Raw genomic sequence first — 12,438 nt, forward strand, 5'->3', positions numbered from 1 at the left:
TGAGACCTTTCAGAACCTGAGAAAGGTCATACAGGAGTAGCATTTTTACCAGAGGACTGACACATATTATTATAATATCGATACATCAAATGTTTATACTTACTGCTAGTTACACTGTAAGTTGTATATAAATACAGGCCGAACACTTCAGAGGCAAATAATTTAACTCACATCACTTACTATGAAGATATAAGCAGTACTGTTTTCTAATTCTGTAGTAGTCTCCTTTGTTATCAGTATTCTTCGCTTTGGAGGTCAGTTGTACTTTATGAAGGGTAACCGAGCCACTGAAAGTCACTTGTGCCATTCCACCCAGCAAACGGCACAAACCCAGCCCAGGGCCCTAACCAGTAACCCCGCCTGTACTACCGCATCCGCCGGGCCGAGGCAACGCTGCGTCTCCACTCCAACTCCGAACCGAGCCGGTGCTGGGCCACCCCCGGCGGCCCGGGGCGCGCATCCCCGCCCAGCGCTGCCCCGGGGCTGCGGCCCGGGCTGGGGACACGCTGCGGAGGGGACACGGGGCGAGGCAAAGGCACAGACACTCCAGGCTACGTGGCGCGAGAGCAGAGCTGCCCCCGGGGGGCTTTTCCACTCAAACACCCGGACTCGCTGCAATCCCCACCAGTTGCTGCTCGCCCGCTCCCGCCCCACCATAACGCCGGGGTGCAGCAGCCGCCCCCGCGCTGGGTCTCCCGGCAGCCCAGACCCTCCCTGCACGGAGCCCGCAGGGCGCTTGCCACCCCCACTCATCGGCGAGCCCCGGGGACCACCCTGCCTCTGGCCCTGCCTCGCCCCAAAAACTTTCGGGGAGGTGGGTGGGCACGGCCGAGATTCCCAGCGCTGCCGGTGGAGCCGCGCCGCCGCCGCGTCCGGGGCCCGCCCGTGCGGCCCCCCGGGGAAGGAGCGGGGCTGCCGCCCCCCGCACCTACCTGCGCGGCCCGCCGCTGGCCCGGGGGACGGCGGGGCGGCGGCCGGGGGCACGGAGCCCGCCGGAGGGGCGGGCGGGGAGCGCAGAGCGCGGCGCTTACCATGGAGGGGGGCGAGGACGGCGCGGCACCCACCGGCTGCCTCCGCGGGGCGCACGGCGGGGCCGCGGCCGCCATTTAAAGGGGCCGGCGCCGGCCGCGCCGCCGGCCCGCGGCGGGAGGAGGCTGCCAGGGGCGAGCGGCGCCGCTGCTGCTGCTGCTGCTGAGGAGGGGGAGCCGTCATGGGGGGCGGGGAGCGCTGCGGCGCCGCCGGTTCCCCCCTCGTCCGGCCGCGGCAGCCCCTCTGCGCCTTCCACAAGGGTTAACTGGGAAGCCTGCGCGCCGGTGGAAAGTTTGAAGGCTGTAGTAGGAAAAAACTCCCGGCTGCGGGGGGGCGGCGTTCGCTGCCTCCTGCCCGAGGGAGAGTCCCGCGCCCGCGGCCCTCCGTGAGCGCAGCCGGTTAAACAGCGCCCGGGCAGCAAAACGGCTCCCACATCCCGGATTCGTGGGATTCGACGGAAAACACCGCCGAGAGGCCGCTCCGGGGGGACTCCTAGGGGGAGAGGGGGAAAGCTGGCTGCGGGCCGAGCAGAGAATGAGGTGACATGAAGGAAGTCAGTGAGAGGGAGTGTCATCGCAGGAAACCCCGGGTTTCGTTTTTGAAGCTGCTGAGCGGCGCCGAGTGGTATGATGGCTCGCAGATTTGTGCCCTCAGGTCACCTCACACAAAAAGAAGAGCCCTATGAGGTGCAAAGAAGTAGGCTGGTAGATGATGGTAAAAGCGATGGATGGCCAAGGGAAGGAAGAGTAAAGCAGCCTGTTGTGACAATAGTGCTTCCTCCTGTTCCCTTTCTCTCTACCTCTTCCCTAGAAAGTGTGTGGAGGCTCTCCGTGAAGGGACATGTCAGGGCCCTGTGATACCTGCTCACTGCTACAATAGCAAAGGTGCCCGAAGTCCCCATGGGTGACATCCCCTCCCAGCTGTTGGCCCAGACAGGACAGCTTTAATGCAAGCAACGGCAAGTCTCCAAAGTTTACAATAAAGTGTAGAAAAGAATGTGCATTTTGTTTAATTTTTTGCCTTGCTTTCTTGATTTGCACCTGAAACTCGAATTTTGAGGGGTTTTTTTCAACAATACTCAGGGTACCAGTTTATTTTTCTTTTTGTACAAAAACTGAATCATATTGGGTTATCCAAGTGGGAGAAGATTCATGTTCAACTGCTGGCTGCCAACAACACTAACCCCCTTTGTATTCCCTCGGTTAAAAGCTGGCTGACCTGGCACTTTGGCTCAGGCATGACCTACTTAATGGAGGATTCACAAGAGAATTGCTAGTTCAGGATGAAATGAACATAAGTAGCATTTGCAGGAACAGTGGTGGTATGTCCATCACAACACACTTGAAGGGTTTTTTTGAAGCACACCAAGTACTTGGGTTTAAATCAGGCAATGTTTGGATGGCCTTTGGTTCAGATCCATCTTTGCACGCTGACTCCTCTACACAGAGTCAAAGTCAGTACACAAAACTGGTAACTCGGTCCCAAATCCTCTTGATCTGCCAGATGCCTTTGACTCTACTGGTTATTCCCTCCTCAAACTCTTCGTCGTTTTGGACTCCTAATTTTTTCCTTTCATGGATATTTTGGGTTTGCTCACTAACACTTTGGCAGTACTTCCTTCAGAAGACCCTCACCATCTTCCATCTTTCTTCTCAAGTGCTCTGTTGCTCTGCGCTTGGTCCCAGTTCCCTTCCTAATATGATTTCTGCCTAGTATTCACAGGTCTTGCCGCTCTCCCAAGCCATTTCAGAGAAGAATTTGCCTCCCAGGTTCCTTTAACTGTACTCCCTCTAGCCTATCCTGCTTTCACTGATTCCACTGCTTTGGGATCAGCACACCAAAGCTAGAGTGACAACTGGTGACTCCAGGAATGGACCTTGACATTATTTGGTCAGCCAAGTTTTGCAAATCAAGTGTGGGTCCTTTTTGCTTTCAAATGCAAAGAAAAGCAGAAATAGTCATGCCTCTCTCAGCTGCATTGTGCTCTAAGAGGTATGGAATTGAGTCTTTACTGGATACTCAAGCACAATTCCATTACCTGAAGAGTTTTAAAGAGATGCAAGATCCTGAGATAAAGTGTGCCATAATCCCTAATCCTGTAGTTGAGGGAAGAGGTGTCAGCCAAATAGTGGCAGTAGCCCATGCTTGGTACAGGGGTAGCACGCCTGGCAGGGCTGGGTGGTACATGTGGGGCTTGGAGCTGCTGTAGCTCCTCTCACAAAGTCATGCTCTGTGTGGGCCTTGTATAAACACAGGCTAACTCAGAGCACACCTGCTGGTGTTGCACATAGGCCACCCTCTCCTGCAGTTTTCCCCTCCACCCGAGTCATATAGACAAGCTGTACTTAAATATAAATAGAGTTTAAGTAGTCGACTTTTGATGAAAAAGGGTTTGCTCTGCACTGAAAAAAACACCTTGGGGAATACAGGTCATCTATAAACACCATGTGCATATAGCCACAAAGATACTGAGTTCCTTTTGTGGTGCATTAGGGTGATACTGTGGTGCATTAGAGTCTGCCTGTTCAGAAAATTAAGCCAATGCTCTTTATTTTCTCACCATCACTCGGGAGGGGTTCAGCAGAAGAGAGGTCTCCTTTGGAGTATCTGGATATTCTGTACTTGGCCCAAAGTTGTGGTTTATACAAACCTAAAGTGAAAAACAATGTATTATCTTCCCTCTGCTCTCAGAGCATTTTTGACATGTTCTCAGAGAGAGATCAGAACAGCCCCAGGGGAAGTCACTGTTGTCACTTCAAACGTGGCTCTCATCCAGGGAGCAGGCAGAGCACTTCGAGCTCGAAGCTGTGGTAACTTTAGGAAGTGTGACACTCACTGGGCAGAATGTGAGGTCCTGTTGCTATAATACACACATATTTTTACCCGTACTACCAAAGGGAGAGATGGTGAGGCCATGTACTTCAGCAACCATGAGCCAGCACATTGGGAAATTCTATAGATCTGCAGTGTCTTCATTCATCTTCTTCTTGGTGGTGGGTGAGTACTAAACCACCTTCCTTAATTAGAAGAAATGTAGGTTGTTCTTGGAGCTTAGCTTGAGAGGTTCTCTTCTTTTTTTCTTTTTTTTCTGTAATGTAGCTTTCCACTGAGGGCTTCCTCAGGGTGCAGGGAAATTGTATTTAGTGTTGTGCATTGCATTAAAACATACTTTTCTTTTTAGATATGTTCGTGTTTATCTAATATAAATGTTCAGAAAGAGTGTATTTGCCTGCCTTTTCCCAGATGTGTATCATCATTGCTAGAAGTTTCATTTCTATTTTATTTCTCTGATATATTAGCAACCAGTTATTGTCACAAGGTAGTTATTCATATCCCTTTGTGAAAGCCAACCTTAGCCCAGGGCAAAAGTCATATAAATTAAGAGTAGCAATGTGCAGCAATTGATCACTTAATCATAGATGTCTGGGAGCTGGATACAGCTTGTAAAGCACCCTCATGGCACCAGCATGGTATGAGTGCGAAGCTGAGCTCTAAAGCCAACAAAACCATCTGAAAGACAGTAATTTCAGCAGGAGATGATTTTTTGTGGCTTGGAAATTGGGCCCTATTTGTTCTCAACCCCTCCTCCAGCTGCTGAGTGTGAATGAAGGAGAGGAGGTTGAACTGGAAAGGTAGAATTCTGCACTGAGCTCCACACACCATTTTGGTTCCCCCATGCTGTTGGCGGCTGGCAGAAGAAGCTTGCAGGGCTTTACTCCAGGCACCAAAGACTTCAGTGAGGCTCCAGGACAGGAAGAGAGTGCAGCTGTTACTTTATTCTTTCCTTTTGTCACCCCACGTCCTCTAGCCTGCCTTGTGTATTTCTCACTTACAGGTCTGATATGGCCTTACATGGGAAAGTATCAACATGGAGATTACATAAAGGGAAGGCTGAGGGCTTCGTAGGTGCCCTGTTAGTACTGCCAAATGTGGAGCACATTCCCGCATTACAGGGAGTCCCGGAGAGCTTTCTCCCCCGTGGCTGAAAATTGGACGTGAACTAACGACTTCATATGACAATGACCTATTAGATCATCTAATCGTTTTTCCAGGTCTAGACAGGATCATCCGTGCTGTATTTCTCTGTACCCTTGTCTAGCTCAAGTGCTTTCACCACAAAGCCTTGCATTCCTCTCCATGAGGCTTGAGCCCCACAACCCGCATAACAAGGGACCTACACATCACTCTGCTAATGAAGCGATTGACTTAAAAAGAGCTTTGAAGCAGAGTCAGCAAAGCATTTGGCATGGTATGCTCCCAGATGCCAAAACGATAAGGGCATTGTGTAATTGAATACCAGTGAACTAATATGTTCCAGTTTTGCAGCCTTAAAAAAGAAAAAAAGAAAACAAAGGGAGAGAAATAGAGGTAGTGCTGTGACCTTCTCAGTGAAACCCTCAAAGAAAGCTGGGGTGAAACAAGACAGCTTACTCCTCTCCTGTTTTGATTTTCCTAATTAAATTACATGATTTGTATTGAACCAAAGATGTGGAATAAAACAGATGACAAGGCCAGTTATTTCATGATAGGAGAAGTGTATAAAACTCATGATGAACAAAAGCGGCGTCAAAGCACATTGTTTCTACTCAGTTACATTCTCTATGTCATTAAGTGTCTGTGCAAAAATTATACCTTTTGCATCACTAAAAGAAATAAAAATTACAGTTGTGTCACAGGGGTGCATATGGCAAGGCTGGAATACTTGCAGAAGAGAAGAAATTTTGTGGCCATTCCTTGAAAACAAGGTATCAGTAGCACATGCTAACTAAAGCAGCAGTTATCTTGTGGAGAAAATGGTTGATAAACTGAGATTTTAAAAGAGCATTATTATAAAACTGCTCAAATTCACTGTAATAAATAACTAAATATATCACTTCAGAATATTTGATGCACAAAAACTGTAATATGTCAAGCTTTGTCTGTTATTTCGATTATACTTTGTATTTTGTCAAAGTATCTTGTCAAGATACTTCAACTTTTATGTCTGCTGCCTCGATACATGGATCTAACTGGACAGGGAAGATCTGGACCTCAGATTTCCCCAGGTAGCTCCAGTGGGCTCATTGGTAAGATTACATATGAATGGAAGGATATTATCTCATCTGGTGCCTTTAATACGAACTACTAATTTTAGGGAACTGGATTCAAAACTATATTTGGGTACCTAATTCTCAGTCATCCAATTCCCATGGATTGGTGTTTCAGTTCTAAGGCCAAAGTTTTCACTTGGAGGTAAAAGCACAGAGCACCAAACAGCTCATAAGGTTTTTCACATGCTCTGTTGTTGCCTAGTTTCGTGGCCAGTTTACAGTTCCTGTATTTTTGCATCTGAGAGTTATCTCTTGCCTCATATTTAAACTGTAAGCTCTATACCCCAGCCTTTTTGAGGTGCCCAGAACAACAGGGTCCTGCTGTCTGACAAAAATCCTCTACTCCTATAAGAGGCATAAATAATAATAACTATGAATACAACTGTGAATTTTGTGTACAAGCATGCCTGGAGGAGCCATTCAAGTAAGTCTCAAACTGATCATAAAGAGGGTTGGTTCTCCATTGCCTCGAGACATTTGTCCCTGAGCAGAGAGCATCTATTGTCATTGTGATGCTTTACCAGACCCACACAATAGCGTTTCACTCTCTGTGCATGGCAATGAAAGACCCAAGACAATGGGAAATCACGACCTTCACTCTGGAGTGGTCTGCAGTCCTTGACAGGACACGAACTAACTCCAAGGGAGACTGTTTCACTTGAAGAAAATAAAACAACGGAAGAAGCTTTTCCAGAAATTGGTCTGAACTCCTTCTTGGCAAAAGCTTATTTTTAGGTTTGTTTTTCCCTCTTTTTGAGACAGCAACTATTCCTCTCATTTTCTGTGCCCAGGCTTGTTTCCAGAAATGAGATCCACTCCCGCTACTCTTAGCTCAAGCATATGATACTGTGATTAGCACATGAGTATGAGAAGGCAGGTTGAAATATCTAATACAGACATGTTCATGTTTTTCTAGCAAAAGTTAGCAGGAAATGGTCCCTTCACAGAGCATAGCTGTCACCCTCAGCCTCAGTATGTCCACAAGGCTGATGTTCAGTCCCCCAGACTGCTGATAGGATCTGCTGGGGATTCGGTCTCTGGTATTGGAGATTCTTCCCATAATTTCAGGATTTCCTGTCCTGTAATGAAAGTGCATGTCAGAAATTCTAAGAATCACATTATGTTTTGGGATGCAGGCAGTTGCGTCAGCTACGCACTTATTCAGTGCACTTGCCAGAATAGAACTGCTGGTGTATAACTCTACGTGCATTTTTAGCTTTGCCTCAAAAGCAGTTGAAGCAGGGACATCAGGCCCTGAGACTTTTTGGGGTGGGAAGAAAGAGATTAGTGTTGCAGGTGGAAATGTGGCTGACTAGATTCAAAATTTCACCCAAAGCCATTAGACAGTGGCGTTGTTCGTCCTCTAGGATGGCAGTAGAAAGGAGCTGATATTCAGGAAAAGACCTAAGAACATAATCTAAGCAGGACCTAGGAAGAAAATCCCTATCATCATAACAATGACTGCCCTCAAGTCCTAATTCCAGGACCCATTCCTTGTGTCGGTTAGAGGTCAGGAGCAGCAGGGACATTTATCATATTTATCATGCTGTCACCCTCAGCCATCCTCTTCTCTCTCTTCCCTGGTACAGATGTAGGAGTTACTGGCGGAGGTGCAAACAGGGAGAACGCAGCAGCTGTAACTCATGTAACAGCACAGCCTTTGTTGTTGACACCTGAGCCGTGGAACCTTTTGGTGACTCAAACACCAGCCAAGGAGAAAGCCAAAGAGGGTGAAACTGTGGTCTTGAACTGTCATCTTAACAGTCCGCAGCGTCCCTCCCTGACCGACCTGATGGTGAAGTGGTACAAAGAAGATGAAAAGGGCCAGATGGACCTGCTAGAAAAGAATGTGACCATGTTGCCAAATAACTCCAGGGTCTTCATGAGTGGAGACTTGTCCCAAGGGGATGTTTCCTTGATTATCCTCAATGTGACAACCAGTGACCATGGTATTTATTTCTGTGAGGTTACACTGCCGGATGGGAAAGTGGTGACAGGAGACGGCACAAAGCTCAGGATCAGGAGGGCTCTGGGTAATACTTGGAATTATTTACTTTTTTCCTCCTTGTTTTTCCTCCAAAGCTGGTCTGCACATTTGCAGAAACAGGGAAGTTGGCCTGTTTAGCCTCTGGCATTAAGGGCCTGGTGTCATGCAGTGTAATTGCTCTATAGCACTTCTCATTATTTTTGTAAGGCCAGCTAAAATTCATTAGCTTGTCTCTATAAACAATCACAGGTATTATTATAAGAAGGAGCATTTACAACAACAAAAAAAGAAGGAATAACATTATCCATAAAAATAAACTCATTGTAAAGATTGAAACAATCAAACAAGTTCCCCTTGTACTCACAGCTCTGGCAGAAGCCCTGTGAGTGACAGGTGACAAGGTGCCATCTCAAGGAATAGCTCTAGACCTCTTTTTTTTGATGTTATTTCTCTCCAACCCACTAGCTTGCATAGTCATTCCTTAACTCCGAATGACGTAAGTAATCCCACAATAATCATGAGGATCATATATAATATCATCGTTATATAATTTCTGATGAACTTCATTCACATCAAAATGAAAGTAGCATTAAAAGGGCCATGCTATGTTTTCTTAGCCCCACAGATACACACTAGCCATGTTAAGTAAAGTAGTAACTTGCTATGCCTGTATCAGCTGGAAATGTCAAACCTTCCCTTTTTGTAGGCTCAACAGATTCCAGTCCCAAAAAGTCAGCACATCAGAAGGGTTATTTTCTTATTATCTAATTAAGAAAAAATACCTCCTCCTGTGTCAAGAGTAAATTACACAAGTGCCATTTCCCTCTTATTCATTACCAAATCTTCTATCTCACCAAGGTTCACTAAACCTTTGGCCTTTTGAGCCTGAGTTACTAATTTTTATAAAACTTCTCAGTTTAAACTATAACACTAGGGCAAGAAAATTGTGCCCCTCTGCAAGGGCTTGGTTGTATGTCTAATAAGGTCTCCTGTTGGCTTGATCTCATAGTCTCAGTAGCACAGGTTACTCTTGAAATGTCTGCACTCTGGCTAGCCTTTCTGTGTTCCTGAGATGATGAAATGTATAATTTCAGCACTATGCCATCTCTGCCATGCAACAGTCCCAAGAGCAGCCAGTCAAGGAAAGGCCTTCAGCAGAGCTCTGTCTGCTCTCTGGTGCTGTCTCCTTTGGAAGCAGACAGGGAGACCGATGGCTTTCTCAGAGTTGTCAGAGTAATTTTTTTCTTTTCAAAAATAAAGCATACAGGCCTGAGTCCCATTAATTCAAGGAGCAGCTTCTTTTGCCATCCCATAGTGCCTAGCTGATGAGGGAGATTGCTGGGTTGATGGGGCTGTCCTGTCTCTAAAGCCCCAGAGAGCATAGCAGCCTAGGAATGCTGCTTAGGAATTCCTACATAGGAATGAAAAAAATCAGTAGCTCTGTAGTGCCAGACACTCTAGTAGGGATTTCATGTCAGACAAGACATCAGCATAATCACAGTAAGCAGGTTCCCCTGCAGCCACTGCAGAAAACGTGCTGGCTGCATTGCATGCACTTGTCTGGAAAATATCTTATGTTACTCTCTCTACCTTCCTTTCTCCCCCAGGCTTGTTTGGAATAGAAGAATCCATTGGAACAATCATTGGGGTTGTGGCAGCTGGTATTGGAGGCATAGCGGTTCTGATCATTGTTTTAACCCCGCAGCTGAGGAAGTGCATCCTCTGCATGAGACAAGAGTCTCGCCAAAGGTACCAGTGTTCTAACTGAAAGAGGAGTTAGATATTTACTTACCTCTGGTGAGACATGGGATCTGGTTCAGGAGATAAGCAGTGTGAATGAAACTCTAACAGAGCTGGCTCTATGTTCCATCACTTTTTCAAATAGTTTTTTGTTTATATTGGGTAGAGCTTCACCAATGGGCCTAATGAGTTACCTATAAAGAAAATAATAGGATCTTCTTCAATTGCCACTTTTCAGCTAAGAGTTTTTCAGTGAGATGTTGCAGCTTCTTTTAACAAAGACCAAGGACTGATTCAGTTCTTTAACATTTATGCTGAAGGATGGTTCTTCCTCCTGCCAGCTTCATGCTTACATCTGTATTCTTGCAATGCTTGTGTACAAAAAGCCTATTAATGGCTTAGGTGTGTGAGGTGTGGTTTTTAAAGCTGTATTTAAAGATCTCTCTTCTATTAGAGCAGCTGATAACGTTGGGAAAACCAGACATTTTCACCACACATGAGCCAGAGAAATGTCTCAATAAGAGGCTGATGTACCCAAAAGCTTGCCTGCTTTTTTCCTGTTCTGTCAACTGGTCTAATTTGAGGAGACTGACACTGCATTTTGAAACAAGTTTAGTTCCCATTTTGAGCAATCCAAGATGTGGTATGCGTTTCAAACCGAGCTCAGCTGACTTTTTGCGTTCAGTGAGGAGACTTGTGATTTGCACTTCTCCTGGCGCCCAAAAATCTTGCTCGGCGTGATGAAAAATATCCCCTCCCTGAAGGGCTGAAGGAAGAGCTGCTCTTGCCATTCACTGGAGCGCTGCCGCCACCTGATGGACAGCGTGGCGGGGACAGGGACATGCCGGGAGCTCTGCCTCTCTCACCGGGGAGGATCTTCCAGCCTTTGCTGGGAAGCGTACTCCCTTCCATAGGCTGATGCTGCCCACAGAGCATCATCCCTCTGCAAACAGTCTACATTAAGAGTTTACAACTTCGTTTTTTGCCAGAAAGCCTCGGAGGAGTTTATTGTGTTGTCCTGACTCTGTGTTGCTCACTCATTCTCTCTCCTTTCCTTCTTGCTCAGCATAGCTTGAGGTGCAGCATTAGAGGAGTTGCTGGGATATGCGAAGCCTGCAGGTGGAACAACTTCTGATGCCCCATAAGTGGAGTTCTAGATGGAATAAAAGCCTTTGCCTCTACATGTTGACTCGGCTTTTTAATTTTTGTTAGCAAGCTTCTTTTTCCTGCAGCTTTAACAGCCACAGTGGCATATTCACCATCCTCCTGCAGCAAGGAGCAAAGCAGCCTTTTGTGAAGAAATTTGTATTATCACCTGCCAAAACTCCACTTAGTTTGGCCACATATCTCCGAATTTAGACTCTGATGAGGTACCCTGGGTGTTTCCATGCCATTAGTTCTTATTTAAAGGTGTGGCTCAAAGTTTGTAAGCTGAGCTTCAGCAGAGACAGAAGGAGCCCAGCCTACCCAGGTGCTCCCAGTGCCCATGTAGTGCTAGCACCTACCTGAGGAAATCAAAAGCATTGGTTCTGAAAGCAGCTCTTGTCCTTTTGGCTTGCTCCAGCCTAAACACTTGTAACAAAGAGGCAAAGAAGGCCCACTCGTACATAGCTACTCCTGGCTAAAAGAATGGGATTTTGGTTTCTCTTGCCAGAAGGAAATGTGTTGTTTGAATATAAGCCTCTAATACCCTCTAAAAAAAAGCAGAGATGAAAGATTTGCTTGACATGACTGATGTTCTCCACAGCCACCGTTTCCTTACATGACAATAATTGATTCCCAGGCAGTCAGTGACCATGCCTATATAGGAGATCATCTTCCATATGTATCAGAGAGCAGCGTATCAGCTCTGAAGCCTGTGCAGCAGTGAGGAGTGTATATTCTTTTGCAAAGTGTGGGTGTGCCTGCTGGTAAGCAGAAGTCAGAAACCCTTGCTGACCTTGCAACTGCAATAGCTCAGTGTAACTCTGCTTACCCTTGAACACAGCTCAGAAGTGTCCCCAGTGCTGTGAGGCAGGAGCATGAGGGATAAGACAGCTGGGCTCTGAGCAACCTGGTCTGGTTAAAGGTGTCCCTGCTCATTGCACGGGGATTGGAGCTAAGTGATCTTCAAAGGCTCCTTCCAACCCAAACTACCCTATGATTCTATGACCCCTGCCCAAAAAAAAAAGGCGCCATTTGGTGGCAGGAAATGTGTTCCCACTGCACCACAGAACAAACCCTCTGCAAAGGCCATGATCAGAGCAGGATCTTGCCCTTGCTTCAGCATATTTGTTACCCTGTCACAGAATCACAGGCTGGGTAAGGTTGGAAGGGGCCACAATAGGTCATCTGGTCCAATCTCTCTGACCAAGCAGGGTCTTTCCAGAGCACATGCCACAGGACTGGGTCCAGGTGGGTCTGGAATATCTCCAGTGAGGGAAACACCATAGCCTCTCTGGGCAACCTGTTCCAGTGTACGGTCACCTGCACAGTAGAGAAGTTCTTCCTTATGTTCAGGTGGAACTTCCTGTGCATCAGTTTGTGCCCCATTGCCTCTTGTTCCATTGCTTGGTACCACTGAGCAGAGCCTGGATCCATCCTCCTGACACC

General features: G+C 46.9%; 1 protein-coding gene across 1 annotated transcript in view; it reads right to left on the reverse strand.

Moving 5' to 3' along the window:
• The window catches only part of GRAMD1C (GRAM domain containing 1C), a 52,745-nt gene extending 51,300 nt beyond the window's left edge, over nt 1-1,445 (reverse strand). Inside the window, 3 exon segments of the mRNA XM_082277673.1 lie at nt 933-961; nt 964-994; nt 996-1,445. Coding sequence (XP_082133799.1) covers nt 933-961; nt 964-994; nt 996-1,106 — 171 coding nt within the window. The 5' untranslated portion in view covers nt 1,107-1,445.
• Nucleotides 1,446-12,438: the final 10,993 nt, after the last annotated feature.

The sequence above is a fragment of the Coloeus monedula genome (genome assembly GCF_965178545.1).
Source record: "Coloeus monedula genome assembly, chromosome: 3".
NCBI classification, from domain to species: domain Eukaryota; kingdom Metazoa; phylum Chordata; class Aves; order Passeriformes; family Corvidae; genus Coloeus; species Coloeus monedula.